Below are 22,692 nucleotides of genomic sequence, written 5' to 3'. Positions count from 1 at the left end.
AAAAAAGTAGAATGAAGTGTCAAGTACAGAGCTTTGGAGAACCCTGACATTTAAGGACAGAAGAAAGAAAAGGAATCACTAAAGAAGAAAGAAAAACTGATCATAGGCAGGATAAGATGCAAATTATTACAGTTATCAACTTCAGGGGAGTTGTAAACAGTACAGAATGATAGAGAAATTAAGGAAGTTGGTGATTAAGATAAGACCAGTGGATTTAGGCATTAGGATATATGTATTAAAAGAACCAAACATTCAGAGGTCACCAAAGAGACCAGTACTGAAGTCAGAATGTCAAGGGTTAAGAGAACGGGAGGTCAATGAGTGATAGCAGAAGGACAGCACTCACCTGAGAAGTATTCAAACAAAAAAGAGAGAAAGTTGATGCAAGACAGAAGTTTCACTCATTAGTTATATGCTCCTTTCCTTCTTGACAACCATAGACAATATAAATGCATTTATGTTTTACTGGCATCATAATCAAAGATGTCATTAAAGATGTCAATCTACTGTATCATTAAATTTTTTTTCCAGGACCAAAAGCATTATGACATTTAAATAAAAATGTTCCTGACAACTTTATCCACCCTTCCAAAGTTCAATACCTATGAAATGAGTGATGGGGGAGGATCCTCTGGTAACAACCCTGTTGAGGACTTGCTCCAGAATTTCTTGTCTGATCATCTCATGGATCTAAAAAGAACAGAAGAACCAATAAAATATTCCTTGGTGACCTTCAGCTTACAATTGTATCAATGCATGTTAGGCAGATTAAAGAACAGTTTGAATATGGGTAAAACTGGACTGTTTATTTCAAAGACAAATATAATGTGAATCATCTGGAAAGAATCACTCAATTCTACCCTCATTCTGTGCTCAGACAATTCATTAGCAGGGCAAACTTTTATTAGCCTAAAAGAGAGATCATACGAAAGTACTGCCACATATAAGGTCCAGCATCAAACAGGAATAATTCTACCTAGGTATCTATAACATGCCAACGTCCATATTCCTGACAGTATGCACAACTTTTATTTTAAAATTTAAAAGCCCATGAAAATTTCTGAAAACCTAGAAAATCTTCACCAAGCCCTTCCTCACTTTCTACAAGCAGAGCAATTGCCTAAAAAATGACGTGTTTTGAATTTTTACTTGAATTTTAGTTAAATTTCATACCTGAACTTGATAACTTTGGGGTACAGACTAATTTCTTTCAGACCTTGGACTAATAATTTGATTATTAGTAAATTCTATGTTCTATAGATACCTTGACAAAGCCAACATCTGTGTGAAATCAAGTGGAACCTTCTTAGTTTTAAAAAAGATTAATTTGAAAACAAAAACCATTTTCTTATTCTAAGAATGTTTTTAATCAGATTATGGTTAAGAAGAGTCATATGTATCTAATACACAACTCTCAAGGACTATTATATGGCATTCACTTCATAGTTCTGGATCAGAACATCAGATTTACACTTAAATTGGCCTTCAAATAACATTTTCAGCAGATACTTTTGGTGTGTAGATACAGTGAACAATTGAATGTAAAGAAGATGTCTTAGAGAAATCACTAGCAAAGCAAATTTGTTTAGTCTCAGATATGATTTTTTTAACTTGAAATGAATTTTTGAAAGCTATTTCAGAAATTAAGATTGAGATGATAGTCATAATATGGTAATGAATTAAAAGAGTGTAAATTCCCCATTTTTGGTTCTTCAAAAACAATGAACCAGTAAGCATGATTCTTCAAGCTTGATGTTCTACAGCAACCTAAAAGATTATTTTTTGTATAAGGGAATTAAAAAAACCCAGAAATGATTTACTGCTAGAGGAAGAAGAGGAAATCATGAGGAAGTTAACTTATATTCAAACTTCTAAGAAATGGTCAGGAAGAACAGAAATTAGAATAAATGAAAATCTCATATAAATAAAGAGTGAGAAAGTAAGTATTCCATCAAACTGGGTCTATAATGTTTCAATTACTATCCCAATCTCTGTTCTGGGAAACTGCTACACACCCAAATTGCCCTGTCCCCCAAACGCCCAAGTTAATGCCCTATTTATAATATAAATTAACAAAATTAGGGAATGGTTGCTAGAGTCTCACCTTGAAAGTTTCCAACAGGATATTAGCTCCCAGCTTACATGCATGCTGGTTTGGCATTCTAGAAAGACCTGAGCTGGCTTCAATAGTCTTTCCATCAAGAATCTTCTTTGGCCCATAGGAATCCATTAAAATGAAGCCAAGTTCTACCAGGCCCTGAGTAATATGATCCCAACTATGAACACTGCAAGAAAACAAAGTTTAGTTAAGAAGAAAAACTTAGTAAAATACCTTACCTCTATATTCTTTGCCATGTTACATATTTCCCAAACTTGACCTGGATAACCAACACTCCACATGAATTCTGAATTTCTTAATGAACAGTAATGCAAATGGCAGGCAAGCAATCTCTACCGACAGAACACCGAGAAAATCCAAAAACTACAGAACATTAAAAAACATATGGAAGAAACTGGAATATCTCAATGTACTGACCGTTAGAGATTTCTATTCAAGATTTCATGACTAGAAGTTAACTGCTGCTGCTTCTATTCCCCTCATGCCAATAACAACACTTACACTATACATATGCTTACAAGTTTTCCTCCCTCTCTAAACTGAGACTCTCTACGATGGAGAGTACACTGTAGTCATATTTTTACCCATATAGCCTAGCACAATGGCTGGCATATAGAAGGCACTAAGTAAATAATTACAGTAGGAATACTTATATTCATATTTATATCATATTCATATCTATAGTATGAATTGATGAATGACTGGGTTTCAAAAGCATGAGCTGAAACTACAAATAGCCTTTGTAAAGCAGTAGAATCCTTGGTGATTTTATACCACTTAATGTTACCCACTATAGTGGAAATGATATGTTTATAATAACCTTTATATCATTATATCTACCTGCTAAACAGCAACAAATTATAATGCTGCATTAAAGAATGAAGGAGATAGTTGTGAACAGATTCTCATAACACTTTGACAGATTTTAATAATAGTCACACTCTGGAGATCTGGGATCAAGATAATAGACTGAGCACATGCTCCATTCTTCCCACCCCAAATACCTACAAATGACAGAAAAGATACATATACCTGTGTGCGAATGTCTGTATATGGTGTATACATACAATCCATGATAATGTGGAAAAATAAGAGGTGTTTTTGACTCTCTAGAAATTATGAAGAATCCTTAAAAAGTGAACATAATATAAGAAGGAAGCCACAGAACACATAGTGTAAAATGAAGGGGTGCCTCCAAAAGCAGATACCAAAGGCAGATATACTGGGAACTGGAAGGAACCTTGGGGCAACTTCTGTGCATGAACAGTTTGGTACACAGCAGCCTTCTCTACCTTTTTCTCCAAGACCTCACTGCATCTGCAGTTTATGCCAAGAAATAAGCAACCATGAGGCTTGTCCTTAGATGGGATCTGTGCATAGAGGAGCTTGGGCCTGAGAGGCAGAGCAGCACTCTGAGAGGATGACAACATGCTGGAGAATTAGGGCGATGCCACACCTAGAAGATTAGCCCTTGGTACATCCTACCACTATCCTCAAGTCACAGAGGTAGAATGTGTTAAAACATACAGCACTCTCAGACAAACTAATGGGGAATATCAAAAACAATAATAAGGAGATAAGCAATAACCACCAAATACAAGAAAACAATATCACCATGAAAGAGAAGCACCAAACTCAACGAAGAGAACTAATCGCTAAGGGAAAAGGTTAATGGAACAAACAGAAGATTTTAAAAGTCTAATGAATATTCTCAGAGAAATAAGAAAGAATATTATAGCATGAAACAAAAAATGAACTGTTATAAAAAAAGAACCAATTGGAAATTTTGGAAATAAAAAACATGATGGATAGAGTGAAAAACTCAATAAATGGACCTAAGAATAAAATGGGCAGAGCTGAAGAAATAATTATTGAGAAGAGTGAGCTAAGGAATTTTTGTTGAACTTGACACAAAAAGACAAAAATATGAAAAGCGTGAAAGAAAAATTAAGAGATACAGCACACAGATCAAGAAATTCCAACAGTTAATAGACAACAGAGAGAAAAAGGGGAGGCAGTACTCAAATAAAGAAGAAAATCATTACAGAGTTTAGGAAGGACATGACTCCTTACAGTGAGAGGGCACACCAATTACCAAGCAGAAATGAATTAAAAAGGAACTTACATCAACACAAATTGTGTTAAATTTCAGAAGATCAAGTATAAAAATAAAGTCTTATAAGTTCCCATGAAGAAAAATATCAGATTATCTAAAATAATACAAGAATCAGATAACCATCAGACTTTTCATCAGCAATGCTAGATGCAAAAAGACAATGTAAAACTGATTATAAACTCAGAGTTTTAAACCTGGTCCAACTATTATTGTTCAAGTGGAAGAGCAAAACAAAGACATTTTCAGATATGAAAATTTTACTATCCACAAACCATATCAGAAAGGATTACCGCAAAAAATATACACTTATGGCATGTTTCCAAGTGAAAAGTATGAGGTTCAAAAGATAGATGTAAACAAAGAAACCAGTAAAATTATGAAGTCTAAATAAGTATAGTCTGTTAATAATCTTAACAAGAATGAAGTGGAGGGGCTTTTCTGGTGGCGCAGTGGTTGAGAATCTGCCTGCCAATGCAGGGGACACGGGTTCAAGCCCTGGTCTGGGAAGATCCCACATGCTGTGGAGCAACTGGGCCCGTGAGCCACAATTACTGAGCCTGCACGTCTGGAGCCTGTGCTCCGCAACAAGAGAGGCCGCGATAGTGAGAGGCCCGCGCACCGCGATGAAGAGTGGCCCCCGCTTGCCGCAACTGGAGAAAGCCCTCGCACAGAAACGAAGACCCAACACAGCTATAAATAAATAAATTAATTAATTAATTAAATTAAAAAAAAAAAAGAACGAAATGGAGAAATAGTGTGTGCTGTGGGCTAAAGTTCCCATATTGGAGGGAGGAGACAGTTGTAGTCGGTTTGCTACAAAATGTTTATCTGTAACATGAAAGAGCTCATACATGATTGGTAAATAGGGGAGTAAGTATAACCTGGAAGTTGTATTGGTTCATAGGTGATTTTTTTTCCTAGTACATTAATGTTCTGCACCTCTAAGTATCTGCAGGTAAACACAAAGTATGTCAGTAGAGCTAAATATAGCAAACCATGGAGACAAACCACAGACAAAGCATGACACGGTAAAGACTGTTGTAACAGCTAACGTATATTCTGAAATACAACATTAAACATGAAAGTAACAACCAGGATGGTTACCAGTTTTTTCAATTTGATTTAAAATGGATTTGCCTAAAACTGCTAATTTAATTGTCTAAAACTGCTAATTCAATTCCATCCATCAGTCCCAAACTCCAACAGTTAAAGTAAATAAAACTCTTGTTTTCTACTCACCTAAAAAGCCAGTGAAGACTCAGGCCAATAGAGTAGTAATAGCATGAAAGAAGCAAAGGTACCTACTTCAGTTTTGTATCCTTGCTATCAAGGTGGCCAAGAACTCAGGCCCTGGGATTCAAGGATCTTCTGATCTTAACACTAAATACCCTATGAACCTTAAGGTTCATGAACTTACCTATTCTTTACCACTTCCAAGATCATGGTTGAAACACAACATCTATGAGGAACTAGATTCTGAAGAAATTTTGAGCCTTGGAGAAGCTGAAGATCCTTAAAGCTTTTTATAACCAAAGACTTTAAAAGGTCAAATACCTAATATAATGAAAGAAATAGGAAAATGAAGCAAAAAATGATAGTCCATACTACAGAATCTTAACCCTGTAACTGTTCCTACTTGCTGCCATACACTCATATCCCTATGACAACTGTTTCACTGATGAGTATGATACAAAAATTATGACTTTCAGTGGGAACTTAAAAGAGCTGAAGACAGGCCTTCCTTGAGAGAAAAAGGGCTAAAAATCAATATTACCCACAACCAGAGAAACACATATGAGAAAAAAGGGTAAAGGATTTTATATTTTCATTCTTTCAAATAACATATTCTCATTAATTTCAAGTTAATCAGGGACAGTTTCTTAGAAAGCTACAACATAATACAACAGCAATGAATATCCAGCTAAACTTCCCATTCTTGCTACTTGGACTGTGTGATGTTTCCACTCTTATTCCCATCTCACCACCTGGCTTACCACAAAATAGGAAGTGGAGGTATAAACCAAGTATCTGAAGAAGTCTTCAAGCAGCCCGCACAGTGTGGGCTTACATTCTTATAGGGGAATATGCTGCTGGCAGGGTGGAAGTGGAATTGTTTAGGAAAAAGATAATAAAAAAACCAGGCTATTGTACACTTTATCAACTACAGAAGGAACCAAAAAGTCATTCATAAATACCTGTTCCTCATATCTTTGTATTCTTGTTACAGAGAGGAAGAGGGCAATGCTGAAAGGACATATATTACTACTGAAATCTCCTTGCTGTCCTGCCTAGAACAGATAAACCAAAAAGGAGTCATAAGTTACATCTTAAAAGTATAACATATTCTACTTAAAAGCAAGTCCTTAGATGGATCAGAAACCTAAATATAAGAGCTAAAACTATAAAACTTTTCAAAGGAAACACAGTAGGAAATCTTCAAGACCTTGGATTAAAGATTTCTTAGATACAATAACAAAAACATAATTTATATAAGAAAAAAATTGATAAATTGGATCTCATTAAAAATCAAAACTTTTGTGCTTCAAAAGACACCATTAAGAAAATGAAACAAGCCACAGATTGAAAAAAATATTTGCTAATTACATACATGATAAAGGACTTGTACCCATGATATACAAAGCATTCTTAAAACTCTTTAAGTCACAATCAAAAAATGGGCAAAAGATCTGAATAGACATTTCATCAAAGATATTAGAAGAGCTAAATAAGCACATGAAAAGATGTTCGGTTATCATCAGTCACTAAGGAACTGCAAAGTAAAACCTCTATGAGATACAGTTTCACAGCTATTAGAATAGGTATATTAAAAAAAAAAAAAGACAGTAACAAATGTTGGCCAGGATGTGGATAAACAGGAGCCCTCATACAGTGCTGACGGGTATGTAAAATGATGTAGCCACTTTGGAGAACAATTTGGTAGTTTCTTTAAATTATAAACATATGGGACTTCCCCAGTGGTCCAGTGATTAAGACTCCGTGCTTCCACTGCAGGGGGCACAGGTTCAATCCCTGGTCGGGGAACTATGATCCCACATGCCACACGGCATGGCCAAGAAAGAAAGAAAAACATTATATATATAGAGAGAGAGACATAAATGTATTACATAACCCAGAAATTCCACTTGTAGGTATCTACCCAAGAGAAATGAAAACATATGTCCACACAAAGACATGCATGGGAATGTTCGCAACAGCATTATTCATAATAGCCAAAAAGTAAAAACTCTAACGTCCATCAACTGGTGAACAGCTAAACAATGGATATGTCTATACAATGGAATACTATTCAACAATAAAAAGGAATGAAGTACTTGTAAGTGCTACAACATGGATAAACCTCGAAAATTATGCTAAATGAAAGAAGCCATACACAAAAGATTACATATTGTATGATTCTATTTATATGAAATCAGGAAAGGTAAATCTATAGAAACAGGCATGAAGGATCTTACAAGGTGATGAAAATGTTCTAAAACTGAATTATGATGATGGTTGCACAACTGGGTAAACTTATGAAAAATCAATGAATTACACACTTAAAATGGGTGTATTTGTTTTTCCTTTTTTTTTTTTGGCTGTGTTGGGTCTTCGTTGCTGTGCGCGGCCTTTCTCTAGTTGCAGTGAGCAGGGGCTACTCTTCGTGTGGTGCGTGGGCTTCTCATTGTCGTGGCTTCTCTTGTTGTGGAGCACGGGCTCTAAGCGCGCAGGCTTCAGTAGTTGTGGCACGTGGGCTCAGTAGTTGTGGTGCACGGGCTTAGTTGCTCCATGGCATGTGGGATCTTCCTGGGCCAGGGCTCGAACCCATGTCCCTTGCATTGGCAGGCAGATTCTTAACCACTGTGCCACCAGGGAAGCCCCAAATGGGTGTATTTTATGTTATGTAAATTGTACCTCAATAAAGCTTAAAAAATAGGTCTTTGAGCCCTGAAAGAAATGATAGACAAGAAACAAAAGAAAAAAAGGAATACAGCTTCCCTGGTGGAGCAGTGGTTAAGAATCCTCCTGCCACTGCAGGGGACACGGGTTCGATCCCTGACCCGGAAGATCCCACATGCTGCAGAGCAACTAAGCCCGTGCACCACAACTACTGAGTCTGCGTGCCACAAATACTGAAGCTCGCGTGCCTAGAGCCTGTGCTCCGCAACGCGCCTAGAGCCTGTGCTCCGCAGCAAGAGAAGCCACGACAATGGGAAGCCCATGCACTGCTATGAAGAGTTGCTCTGGCTCGCCGACTAGAGAAAGCCTGTGCACAGCAACGAAGACCCAACACAGCCAAAAATGAAAACAAATAAATTAATTAATTAAAAAAAAAGAAAAAAAGGAATAAATATAATATCAAAGATGAATAAAACAGAAAACCAACAAACAAATATAAAACAGTCAATAAACAAAGCTGGTTCTTTGAAAAGATCAATAATATAGTTACTGTAAACCTAAATAAAAAGAAGAGTGAACAGATACAGAGAAGACAAAGGAGCTTTAAAGGCTAGTTCCCACATCATGGTCTTTAAATATCCTCTCCTACAAAAGGGACCCAAGGCTCCTTAGAGAAATCAGGATGGGGTAAGGAAAGTACAAGTGTGTCTTGGATAGCTTATGCCACAGAAGTGCTCAAAGACTAATGGGGCCATGTCAGAAGGACACATAAGCCTACCTCAAGGATCCAATTAGCCAAATATGGGTCACTTTGGGTACTGCATACAAGTAGATTGAATTTTAAAAGGTTTATGGCTGCATAACAATATCCAAAAAAATGGGGGGGTGGCTCTTTTCACAGAAGAAAACCAGCTAATAATGTAGAAGGAATGACAGAATTAAAAATTTCTAATCTTAATTCTACCATTTTGCAACTCCCAGTATAATTAGTGATTTAGGCCACGAATCATCAGTAGACGGGAAAACAAAATCTACTGTGTGAAAGGTTGCTGAGGAAAAGAATTTTCGCATGCCTCGAATTATGATCCCATGGATTACTTTCTAATTACAAAGGGAAACAAACATGTATCTTTGCAAATGAAGAAAACTGATGGTCATTGTCTTGATCAAATGATTTGGCTAAGACTGCCTGATACTATGAGGCTTTTGACATAATGCAATAGAATAGTGGTTGGCAAACTACAGCCTCTGGGACAAATCTAGCCCATCACCTATTCTTGTACAGCCCATGAGCTAAGACTGATTTTCACTTTTTTAATTGTTGAGGGGAAAAAAAACATCAAAGGAAGAATACTATCCTGTGACACACGAAAATTAAATAAAATTCAAATTGCAGTGCCCATGTAGTTTCACTGGCACACAGCCACAGTCATTCATTTATGTGTTGTTTCTGGCTGCCTTCTTGCTACAACAGTAGGGCTGAGTAGTACTGACAGAGACTGTATCACCTGCAAAGCCTAAAATAGTTAGTGTCTGTCCCTTTAGAGAAAGCTTGCTGACCCCAACAAGAGAAAGTATACAACATCACTTATGACATATTCTTGACAAAAATGTTTAACTTGAATCTAATCATGAGGAAACAGACAAATCTGACAATGAGAGACACAAGAAAACTGGGCTGGATGCTTCAAAAAACTCAATGAAAAGGTATTAATCCTTATTCTTAGGAGACATCTGTGGAAGTATTCAGGCACTGAAGTGTCATGATTTCTTCTTTTAAATGGTTCAGAAAAAAATCTATACTTGTGAGAAAGTGAGATAAGGTAAATGTAGCAAAATACTTAAAAAGAGTTCAAAACATTGCAATTTTTATCTTACTACTTCACAAATATTTAATGATGAATGACTTAGCTTCACAAAACCCCACAATATAGTACTAGAAATAGGCAAGTTCCCCAATTCACAAATACGGAAACAGACGTCAAGACTGAAGCTCATATAATAACGGAGTTAAGGTTAAATTTTGAGTTTCCTGCTGAACAGTCTTCACCTTTTTTTTTCTTTTTAAACACTAAAACACTTAAGGCATGGTTTTAAAACGGAACTTGCTTAAGAATGTAGTGATATCATATATCTTCCACTTTCAAAGTAAAAAAAAAGAGATCCTCTAGACCCAGGGTCATTCTACAATATTTCTATGTATTTGTTTCCTGTCATTAATCGGCATAAAAGAGGCTTGAGTTCAAACATCCCTGTTTCATAAAGAGATCCTGGATCTCCTTAAGAGTGTGGGGCTACCTTTAAGAGTTTCAGTAGTTCTCTGCCTAGTTCACAGTCCAACTTGATGGCAAACACAATGTGTAGAATAATGGTGCCTTCCACGTGACGAAGTTCACCTGATGGTACAGTAACAAAATCCAACAGCCTAAAAGATTCAACAGAACGGTATGAGCTATAGTTTGGCAAAGAGACAACAGTGCATATGCTCATATGAACAAACAGAAAAACTCAAGCTGAACTAATATGTTCACTGGAGGCAGGCACAAAGTACAAAATCTACTGTCTCATTCTCTGCTCCTTTTTACAAAACTTTCTGAAAGAACTGTCTATAGTCATTATTTCCACTTCTTTACCTCTTCCCAGTTCAATTCAATTCAATTAGGCTTCTGTCCCCTCCCTAACCTCCCTTCCAGTGCTATCTGTAGCCCTTGCAAGAATAATCAAATGACCTCTACACTGTCAAAACCAATAACCAAGTCTCATCTTAATTAAAGCCTCAGCAGATTTGACACAGTTGACCCCTTCTTTCTTGAAACATTTTCTTCTCTTAGCTTCTGGGGCATTGTCACTGGCCTCTTAATTATTTGTGCTGGCTCATCCTCCCTTTAAATGGTGAATGCCTCTGAGCTCAATCTTGGGTTTCTTTCTCTTCTCTTCACGATTTCCCTAGGTGACCCTATCCAGTCCGAAGGCTTTAGTCCTTTCCAATCTGTATCTCCTGTCCTGACCTCTCCCTAAAACCCCAGACTGCCTGCTCAACACCTCCATATGGGATACTAATATACATCTCAAACTTACATGGTCAAAACTGAACTTATTTCCCCCTAAACCTGCTTTTTGTCAGTCTTTCCTAACTCAGTATACAAGACCACCTTCTAATCAATGGCTCAAGCCAAATAACTAAAAGTTATTCCAGATTAGAAGCAGTAGGCTGAAACAGGATTAAAAGCACGAATTCTGCAGCCACACTGCTTGAATTCAAATCCCAGGTCCACCAATTTATGGCTACATAACCCTTGGAAATTCCTTAATCTCTCTGTGCCTTGGTTTCTACATGCATAAAACAGAGGCAAAACAGAGTTGCTGTAAGGTTTAAAGTGCTTAGAACAGCACTTGGCACAGAGCAAGCACTCTGTAAATATCTGTTATAAAAAAAATCCTCTTTTTCAGCCACATCATGCTGTGTCCTGCCTTTGCACTAACTGTTCCACTAACTGAGAATGTGCTTTTTCCTGATCTATATATTGTGGCTCTTATCATTTAGGCTTCAGTTAAAATAGCACCTTCTCAGAGAAGTTTTCCCTGACCACTCAACCTAAAGTAGCTATGCTGTCACTATCACATCATCCGTTTGAAATATACGCGTAACACTTTTCACTCTAATATTTTTGTTATTTATTTATTTCCTTTTCTCTTCTCGTTGAAATATCTCCATGAGAGCAGGAACCTTGTCTGACTGGTTCATCACTGTAGTCCTAGGGCCAAATAGTTTCTGGCACAGAGTAAACACTTAAATAGCTCTTAAGCTTGCAACTTACAGAACAATTATTGCTGTTTTCCTGGAAAGATTAAAATGAAAGAGTTGAAGAGACTACATTATTCTTTTAATTTTATTACTGAGCAGCTAAGGGGACTAGGGAAATTCTGTGCTGAGGTGAAGGTACGGACTGAACAGTTAGATAACAGTAAGATGAATTTGGAAAAATGATTTTATTTCTATACTGTATTACTCACTCATCACCACTCTGTTCCTCACTGTGTTGCTTATCTAGCTTGTTGAAGAAAGCTATGATTCCTTCCAAAACCCTCTTCCGGCTTCCCTGAAAAAAATACAAAATAAGTAAGGTCTCCCCATAAAGGGCAAGTTGAACTTAAAGTTCTTTTCAGCTTGAAGGATTTTCAAGTATGAATTTAAATAGATAAATTATAACCTAGAGTCACACTAAGAATTTATAGAACACTTCCATGTTGAAATTGAGTTTGAAATACATCTTAATATCAGATTTTAAGGGGCCTATAGTCCACCCTTTCTGAGATCTTTATCCCTTTTACTACCACACACACACAAAATGTGGTACTACAAGAGATAATGTATGTTTACATTGGCTGAGGACCATGACCTTTTTACTAGATCAAATCATCATACATGAAATAAAAGCATCTATGCCCTAGTACATAAAACAAGAGTATGAATAAGCTGAATGGTACTAACTGGTCATTTCACCAGAGTTAAAAGAGCAAATTTTTCATTTATACCTTTGAGGAGAGAACCAGAAGCTGATAGACCAAGGGTGGTATTTCTTGAAGATTCAATTTGGAGAACATCGTCAACACTTTTTCCACCACAATTTCCATCTCTTCTGCAGTCAGAGGGACATCCCTGTGGATCAAAGATTCTAAAGATCAGAGCCTAATTTGGGAGATACTAGATCACTATAACTACCTCTTTTGATTTTTCTCTAATGCAGAACCTTAAAGGGGACCAATAACCTTACCTAACCAAAGTTATCTTGGAAAAAAAAATCATAAAGTTATACTTTAAATAAGAAATCAAAGCAAAAAAGAGTGGGGGGAAATTCTGTAACAGAAAACAGAGGTACCGATACTCTTATTTGGGGAACAGTGGTATTTGAGCTTGCTACATTTCAGTTTCTAGTAGGTAAGTTCTCATAGCAGGATAGAAAAAGAAAAGGGAAGGATGATGCTTACTTGAACATGGAGGTGAGTTGGATTACATACTGATGATCCCATCTGATTAAAGAAATTGACAAAGAAAGTTTATGTCATTTAAACTTACTGACATATTACTTTGTAAAATTAGTAAGGAGGAAAAAATTAGGGCCATTTCAAGTTTGATTTGGTACCACTGGGAAACAAGATCAAAGAAATGACATTTCAAACAATGAAATAACAGCTTTTAACCTATCAGACTGGCAAAGTCAAACTCTGATGATATTCAGTGCTGGTGAGATTTTGCGAAACAAGTACTTCACATACTGTTTTAGGGGATGTACACTGATATAATCCTTCTGGGAAGACAAGTTGGCAATACTACTTATCAACTTTAAAAATGCACATAACCAAAGACCCACCCAACTTACTATTAGAAATATATCCCATGTACATGCTTATAAAAGGTCACCTAGACATATAAGGATGTTAATTCCAACACTTTTTATAATAGCAAAAAACCAAATAGCCAAATATTATTTATCGGCAAAAAACAAATAATCTAACAATTGGACACTAGCCAAATATTATAACAGAATACTATGGAACTATTAAAAAGAATGATGTAAAGTGGTATATGCTGACATGAACAGATGTGTTAAATGAAAAATGAAAGGTATATTACAATGTAATGAATAAACTCTTTTGTGTAATTAAAAACAAATAAATGGATAAATATACATGTGCTGATTCACGCCTAAAATTATTTCTGTAAGGGACTTCCCTGGTGGCGCAGAGCTTAGGAATCCGCCCGCCAATGCAGAGGACACGGGTTCGAGCCCTGGTCCGGGAAATCCCACATGCTGCAGAGCAACTAAGCCCGTGCGCCACAACTCCTGAGCCTGTGCTCTAGAGCCCGCGAGTCACAACTACTGAAGCCTGCATGCCTAGAGCCCTTGCTCCGCAACAAGAGAAGCCACCGCAATGAGAAGCCCGCACACCGCAACAAAGAGTAGCCCCTGCTCACCGCAACTAGAGAAAGCCCACGCACAGCAACAAAGACCCAATGTAGCCAAAAATAATTAATTAAAAAAATATATATATATATTAAGGATTTCTTACTACAAATATACACACACAGAGATATATATATAGTAAGAACTTTTCATCTTTGATGTATGTCTTTATATACTTCATTTTTAATGGGTATAAGTTACATGGAGTGGCTCTACCTTAACTTACTGATACATAGCTTACATACCATAACTTACATATCTCTATTATTGTATGCTTAAGTTGGTCACAAATTTTTGTGTTGAAATGTTCATGTATGAAGATTTTCTATGTTGCAATTTCTCCTTAGGGTAGATTCTCATATTTCTGGTTTAAAGATACAAACATCACTTATACATCTCACTCCCTCAAAAAAATATAAAAGATAGTGGTAGGGTGACTTTCCAGCCTTAAGGACCTTGGGACTCCAAATACTGCTATAGGGATAAACTGCTGTGTTAAGATGGAGGATCAAGTAAGTAGAAACTGTATGTATAGTCTTAGAACAGAGAATACAGTAAATAATCTATCTCAAAAATTCATCACAGACTAAATTGTTTTATAGTGGTAGACCATAAACCAAAATGGACTAAAAACTTGAGTGGTATAAATTCCTAAAATAAATGATAATTCTTTTTTTGGTCACTTGTAGTCCTGAGAAAGTTCTACATATTAATAAGAAAGACTCACCTGCCAGAACAGAGGGTGTTAATCAACTGCTTCTTCTTACATTCTTCCCCACTTAGTTCACCTAGAAATGCAAAATACACTGAGGAATAAATTTAATTCAGTGAAGAGAGTAAAAGCCACTAAGATTGGAAGAAAATTACCTTTTCCATAAGCTAGATCTTCCTTTTTGGTAGCAAGGGCAGTGAAAATGATGGGTAATAGCTCCAAAGATTTTCCATTCGTTAGGTTGCCCTCTTTGATAGCATCAACAAACTCATTGGCTAATTCAACCAATAATGCTCCTGGAAAATTGTGAACCTAAAAGTTCATGGGATTAAAAAAATGTTAAGCAGAAATCTAAATGTTTGATATCTCTTTCTAAGAAATACTCTTTTGCTGAATTAATAGAACTGGCATTGAAACCTAGAACTGGTCCTATAAGTGATTCAGGGAATCATTCTGCTCTGGTATAAACTTCTAATTGTAAAGGATTTCACAGATCAGGTTCTTCCACCAGTTCCCTGATGTTTTCAAATACGCCAACTCTTCAAAGAGATACATGTCCATGATACCAGAAATGTAACGTAAACATCTAAATGGTTTATGGCTCATCCATTAACTATTTTGTTTTATAACAGTAGTTCTTATTCATAAATAGGAGCTATGGTAGGTTTGGCACATTTAAGTTTTCCCTCCCTCAACAAATTACAAACCCCCCAAAATCCACCCAAAACCAAAAAAGTTTTTGTTTTCCATCTCACCTCCAGCATTAGTAATCCTATGATTTCAGATGCTACTTCTTTCTGCAAATCCCCTGATTCCAACAATTGGACACAACAACTGTATATCTTAAGTCTCCTAAGAGCTCCAGCTTCCTCAGAACAGGGGAAACCTTATTGTTTTAAACAGGTGGTACAGAAACAAAGAAAGAAAAAAGGAAGAATTCTTACAAGGTTGAAGGGTAAACAGGAAAAACAAACAGCTTTGTAGTTGAATATAGAAACAGAATTATCAAACTACTTATTACTATGGTGTTTAGAACAGCAATATTTAGGAGCTTTGAAAAAGTGCTTAATCTAGACAGAAAACTGAAACATTACCTTTTCTACTTCCACCCATGTCATTAATTTTTAAAATAATTTTATAGTGCAGAAGAAGGAACACCTTCTAATATACTTTAGAGCTTTTCTGGGATCCAGAAACCCAAATTAAGTGCCTTTAACATACTTCACTTCAAAACATCATCACTGATTGATGTCAGCAGGAATGTAGAGTAATAAAGACCTTGGAAAATGCTCTCCTCCATAAAAGCAACTAGAACACTAACAAAAATAGTGAAAACCAACTTGTTCAGAATTCTGGAAATTAACCAGACTTGCAACAATCCAGGGAGAATTTATTTAAGATAAACAGCTGAATCTAAGACAGAATAGCAAGCTCTGTTGTGTTTCAACATGCCCTCATTCCACCTCCTAACCCCTACCCCCACCAGTCCAGTAGTCTTTAAAACCAACAGTTCACACTCATGGTACAAGCCATCAGTCTAGCAGCCTCTGGAGGGGACAGAATATGATTGGAGCTCCACCAAAGCCCAATTCCCAGATTACTGTCATTATTTGACCTGTCTGGCTATTCCCTAGAAATTTTCACTCGCAAGACTTGTCTTTACTTGACCTGACTTAGAACTCGCCCAGTGCAATCTTTTACCAGAGGCATTTGTCTAAAGCAAGTGATTACTTTTTCAGCTGCCTGGATAGCAATAACAGTTGGGCATGCAACAAGCTGACCAAAGAACTTAAAATATAAGCCTGGAGAAAGGTGCATAGAGGACTTTGAAACATTCTGACATATTCCTGGGAACCTAGAAAGCCATGCAAATACTTAGGGTTGTGCACATGGAAAGGGCTGTGTGTATGGCCAGGCAACACCCAAGAGAACCCTAATCTCTCACCTCTGGCTGATCCTGAGGCTCTGCACAAGCAGAAGGGCTAAGGAGGAGTTATAAGCTACCTGCCTGAGAACTGAAGGTGTGCACCTGACATGCACAGGGTCCCTCAGCAAAGGCTGGGAAACTCACTGGTTCCAGGCATTTTAAAGGAAATCTTTGCCAAATCATTAGCTGACCACAAAGCTAACCAAACAGAGACTTCAGTGGCCACATAGAACAGTGCCCATACACAACAAACAGCACATATTTTACAAAATTAGTTCAGAAGAACAACTATAAAAACAAAAGCAACACCACAACAGCAACAACAGATCTGGGGGAGGGGGGTGGTATCTGATTTCCAGAATTCCCACAAAATATCATTTAAAATGTCCAGTTTTCAGCAACAAAAAATAAAAAAACATACAGGGAAACAAGAGTATGGTCCATACACAGGAAAAAAAAGGAATCAATAGAAACCGTCCCTGAGAGCGCCCAGATATTAGATTTACTAGACAAAGACTGAAATCAGCTATTTTAAATATGTTCAAAGAACAAAAGGAAACCATGTCTAAAGAACTAAAGGAAAATATAAGAATGATGTCTCACCAAATAGAGAATATCAATAAAGAGAAATTATAAAAAAGAACCAAATAAAAATTCTGTAATTAAAAAGTACAATAATTGAACTGAAGAATCCACTAGAGGGGCTCAACAGGAGATCTGAGCTGGTAGAAGAAAGAATCAGAGAACTTGAAGATAGAGCAATTGAGATTATCCAGTCTCAGGGACAGAAAGAAAAAGAAGAAAAATGATCAGAGCTTCAGACACCTGCGGGATCCCGCCATGAATACCAACATAGACATAATGAAAGTCCCAGAAGGAAAGGAAAGAGAGAAAGGAGAAGAAAGAAGTAATGGCCAAAAACTTCCCAATTTTAATGAGAACACTAATCTACACATTCAGTGAATTCCCTGGCAGTCCAGAGGTTAGGACTCCGCACTTTCACTGCCGAGGGCCCAGGTTCAATCCCTGGTCGGGGAACTAATATTCCACAAGCTGCACAGTGCAGCCAAAAAAACAAAAAACAAAGCAAACAAACAAACAAAACCCACATTCAAGAAGCTCAAAGAACTCCAAACAGGATAAACCCAAGAGATCCACATTTAGATATACCATAGCAAACTATCAAAATCAAAGATGCCTCATCATAAAAAAAAACCATATGTGAAAAACCCACACTTAACATCATACTCAATAAGTAAAGATTGAAAACTTTTCCGTAAGATAGGAAAAATACAAGGATGCCCACTTTTGCCACTTCTATTCAACATAATACTGGAAGTTCTAGATAGAGCAATTATTGCATTTAGTGCCACTGAACTGTACAGTTAAATAAAAAAGTTAAAGACAAGAAGAGAATATTGAAAGCAACAAGAGAGAAGCAACTCATCTGGTAAAAGGAGTACTCAATATGACTAACAGCTGATTTCTCATTTAAAAAAATCATTGAGGGGCAGAAATGGGATAACATAGTCAAAGTACTGAAAGAACTCAATAGCCAGAAAATCTATCCCTCCAAAACTGTCAACCAAGAACTCTATAGCCAGAAAAACTATTCCTCCAAAATGGAGAAATTAAGACATTCCCAGATAAACAAAAGAGAATTTGCTGCCAGAAGACCTGCCCTAATGCTAAAGGGAGTCTTTCAGGCTGGAATGAAAGGACACCAGAAGTAATCTGAATCCACATGAAATAGAGAACATCAGTAAAGGTAACTACATAGGAAAATATGAAAGATAGTATAAATGTACTTTGTAATTATTTTTTCTCCTATCTGATTTATAAGACACCTGCATAAAACAACAATTATAAATCTGCATTGGTGGGAATAAATGTGTAAAGATGTAATTTGTAGGACAATAATAGCACAAAGGAGGAAGGGGAAGAATGAAGCTATATGTAGAGCAAAGTTTTATAACTATTAAATCTAAGCTGGTATTAATCTGAACTAGATTGTTATAAATTAACTCATTATTGCCCGGGGGAATTTTTGCAGAAACTAATGCCTGTGGCCGGCGATATTTATTTTGGCCAGCCAAAAAATTAATTCTGTTATTTCACTAACACTTTGTGGGTTATTACATTCAATAGCTAGACCTGACACACCTGTAAAGTCTTCTAATTTTTGTAAAATGTTGTCTTCAAGCCACTCTTCTGTAGAAGCAAAGGAGCATTCTCCTGCACCATGACTTTCATTTTCACTTTCTGTATCAGAATCAATCACTAAGGTTTTTTGTCTTTTTGTTGGTCTATTATTCACATTGTCTGAATCAGAATTATATTCTGAAGAACTATCATCTTCTGAGACACTAGTATATATGTCACTTGGACAATCAGAGAAAGTATCTGCATAAAATTCACCAAAAAATTTTTCACTCAAAATTTCATGATGTGTCATATTTGAAAATTTTACATTTATAATATACACAAGATTGAAGCAAAAACCAAACGGAGCAAAATGTGAATGATAATGACAATCATAAGTTGTATAATGAACCCTTGATCAATTTCAAGCTCTAACAACTTCTCATGGTGAAGTTAATTGTAGCACTCTCTAAAAATGTATTGATATGTCTCCGGTCAATAATGTGTTAAGATGTCAGTTCTAATTGCCAAGGCAAGCACTAAGAAAGCAACTGAAAAAAAAATAGTGAAAAAGATTACAAAGGAATTAAAATGGTACACTAGAAAACACCTACTTAACATATAACACATAAGGTAGTAACAAAGGAACAAAAAAACACGACATAAAGAAAACAAACAGCAAAATGGCAGATATCAATCCTACTTTTTTAGCAATTATGGTAAATGTAAAGGGATTAGATACTCCAATCAATAGGCAAAGATTGGGGCTTCTCTGGTGGAGCAGTGGTTAAGAATCTGCTTGCCAGTGCAGGGGACACGGGTTCAATCCCTGGTCCGGGAAGATCCCACATGCTGCAGAGCAACTAAGCCCGTGTGCCACAACTACTGAGCCTGTGCTCTAGAGCCCGCGAGCCACAACTACTGAAGCCCGTGCAACTAAGGCCCATGCTCCGCAACAAGAGAAGCCACCACAATGAGAAACCTGCGCAAAACGAAGGGTAGCCCCTGCTCACCGCAACTAGAGAAAGCCCACGCACAGCAACAAAGACCCAACGCAGCCAAAAATAAATAAAATAAAATAAATAGATTTACTAAAAAAAGGGCAAAGACTGGCAGAACAGATTTTTAAAAATCCAATTATGTGCTGTGAATCAGAGACACAATTTAGATTCAAAGATACAAATTGTTTAGAAAAGATATACCATGAAAACAGTTAACCAAAGAGGGCTGAAGTGGCTCTAAAAATAACAGAAAAAAGTAGACTTTAAGACAAAAATTACTATTAAAGACAAAAAAGGGCATTTTATAATGATAAAAGAATCAAGGCATAACAATTATAAACATATAAGCACCTAACAAAAGAGTTCCAAAATACACAAAGCAAAAAAACTAACAGAACTGAAGGGTGAAATAGACAATTCAACAATAGTTGGAGGGGCTTCCCTGGTGGCGCAGTGGTTGAGAATCTGCCTGCCAATGCAGGGGACACGGGTTCGAGCCCTGGTCTGGGAAGATCCCACATGCCACGGAGCAACTGGGCCCGTGAGCCACAATTACTGAGCCTGCGCGTCTGGAGCCTGTGCTCCGCAACAAGAGAGGCCGCGATGGTGAGAGGCCCGCGCACCGCGATGAAGAGTGGTCCCCACTTGCCGCAACTAGAGAAAGCCCTCGCACAGAAACGAAGACTCAACACAGTCATAAATAAATAAATAAAAGAACGTGAATTTCTTAAAAAAAAAAAAAAACAATAGTTGGAGACTTCAACCCGCCACTTTCTATAATCAATAGAACAACAATTAGAAGATCAACAAGGAAATAGACTTGAACACACCAGATCTAACAAACATCTATATAGAACACTACACACAACAACAGAAGACACATTCTTCACAAGTGCACATGGAGCATTCTCCAGGATAAACCACACATTAGGCCATAAAAAAATTCTCAATACATTTAAAAGGATTGTAATCATAACACTTATGTTCTGTGACCACAGTGGAATGAAACTAGAAATCAATAACAGAAGGAAATCTGGAAAATTCACAAATATGTGGAAATTAACATAATCTTAAATACCAATGGGTCAAAGAAGAAAGCACAGAGAAATTAGAAAAATACCTTGAGATGAATGAAAACAAAAACACAACATTCCAAAAGTTATTGGATACAGCTAAAGTAGTGCTTAGAACGAAATCTATAGTTGTAAATACCTATATTAAAAAAGAAGAAAGATCTCAAATCAATAACCCAATCTTCCACCATAAGAAATTATAAAAAGAGGAAACTAAACTCAAAGCAAGTGAAAAGAATATAAAAGTAAAATCAGACGTAAATGAAACAGAGAATAGAAGAATAGAGAAAAATCAACAAATCCAAAGCTTATTCTTTGAACAGATCAACAAAATTGAAAAATCTTCAGACTGACCAAGAAAAAAAGGGAGAAGAATCAAATTACTAGAATCAGGAATGAAAGACGGGCATTACTACCAATCTTACAGAAGTAAAAAGAATAAGGTAATACAATGAATAACTGTATACCAATAAATTACAAAACTTATATGAAATGGATAAATTGTTATAAAGATACAAAGTATCAAAACTGACTAAAAAAGATAACAGAAAACCACAACAGACCTACAAAAAAAAGAGACTGAATTAGCAATCAAAACTCTTCTACAAAGAAAAGCCCAGAACCAGATGGCTTCCCTGGTGAATTCACGAAACATTTAAAGAATTAACTGCAACCCTTCACAAACTCTTCCAAAAAAAAGAAGAGGAGGAAACATTTCCCAACTCATTCTACAAGGCCACTATTATCTTCATACCTAAACCAGACAAAGACATCCTAAGAAAACTATGAACAGTATCCCTTGTGACTATAGATGCAAAAATCCTCAACAAAATACTAGCAAACTGAATCCAGCAACATTTTAAAAAGGATTATACTCTATAACCAAATTGGATTTAATCCAAGAATACAAGAGTGGTTCAGTGTATGAAAATCAATGTAATATACCATAGAAATAGAGTAAAGGATAAAAACCACACCTCAGTAGACACAGAAAAAGCATTTGAAAATTCCAATACCCTTTCATGATAAAAAACACTCAACAAACTAAGAATAGAAGGGAACTTCCTTAACCTGATAAAGGGCATCCATGAAAAACCCACAGCTAACATCACACTCAATAATAAAAAACTGAAAGATTTCCGTGAGATCAGGAACAAGAGAAGGATGTTTACTCTCACCAATTCTATTCTACTGGAGGTTCCAACTGGGGTAATTAGGTAAGAAAAATAACAAAAGGCATCTAGATTGAAACAGAAGTAAAGTTGTATCTATTCACAGATGACACAATCTTGTTTATAAGGAATCCACAAAGAAGAAACTACTAGAGCTAATAAACAAGTACAGGAAGGTAGCAAGATATGAGATCAATATACAAAAGTCTATTGCATTTCTATACACTAGCAATGAACACTGAGAACATTAAATTAAGAAAACAATCCCATTTACAATCACACCAAAAAGAATAAAATACTCAGGAATAAATTAATAAAAGTAGTGTAAGACTTGTACTCTGAAAAGTACAAAATACTGTTGAAAGAAATGAAAGAGGACCTAAGTAAATGGAAAGATATTCCATGTTCATTAATGGAAGACATATTAAGATAGCAATACTTTTCAAATTCATATACAGATTCAACACAATCACTACCAAAACCCCAGCTTCCATTTTTGCAGAAATTGACAAGCTAATCTTGTCATATGGAAACTCAAGGAACCCAGAATATCCAAACTAATCCTAA

General features: G+C 36.4%; 1 protein-coding gene across 4 annotated transcripts in view; it reads right to left on the bottom strand.

Annotated features, from left to right (window-relative positions):
- FANCI (FA complementation group I) overlaps positions 1-22,692 on the bottom strand; it is a 77,515-nt gene that overhangs the window by 41,801 nt on the left and 13,022 nt on the right. For 3 of the 4 annotated variants that reach the window (XM_068557483.1, XM_068557493.1, XM_068557513.1), the window contains exons 4-14: positions 15,566-15,696; positions 14,966-15,122; positions 14,826-14,886; positions 13,122-13,163; positions 12,669-12,792; positions 12,147-12,232; positions 10,431-10,557; positions 6,431-6,523; positions 5,653-5,789; positions 2,105-2,285; positions 603-690 (exon numbers count right to left, since the gene is read on the bottom strand). In XM_068557483.1, coding sequence (XP_068413584.1) covers positions 603-690; positions 2,105-2,285; positions 5,653-5,789; positions 6,431-6,523; positions 10,431-10,557; positions 12,147-12,232; positions 12,669-12,792; positions 13,122-13,163; positions 14,826-14,886; positions 14,966-15,122; positions 15,566-15,696 — 1,227 coding nt within the window. The remainder of the gene's footprint in view (positions 1-602; positions 691-2,104; positions 2,286-5,652; positions 5,790-6,430; positions 6,524-10,430; positions 10,558-12,146; positions 12,233-12,668; positions 12,793-13,121; positions 13,164-14,825; positions 14,887-14,965; positions 15,123-15,565; positions 15,697-22,692) is intronic. The other variant, XM_068557502.1, reaches the window with a different exon arrangement.

The sequence above is a fragment of the Eschrichtius robustus genome, chromosome 1 (genome assembly GCF_028021215.1).
Source record: "Eschrichtius robustus isolate mEscRob2 chromosome 1, mEscRob2.pri, whole genome shotgun sequence".
NCBI lineage: Eukaryota > Metazoa > Chordata > Mammalia > Artiodactyla > Eschrichtiidae > Eschrichtius > Eschrichtius robustus.
The sequence above is the reverse complement of the archived record's forward strand: the minus strand, read 5'-3'. Positions and strand labels throughout refer to the sequence as shown.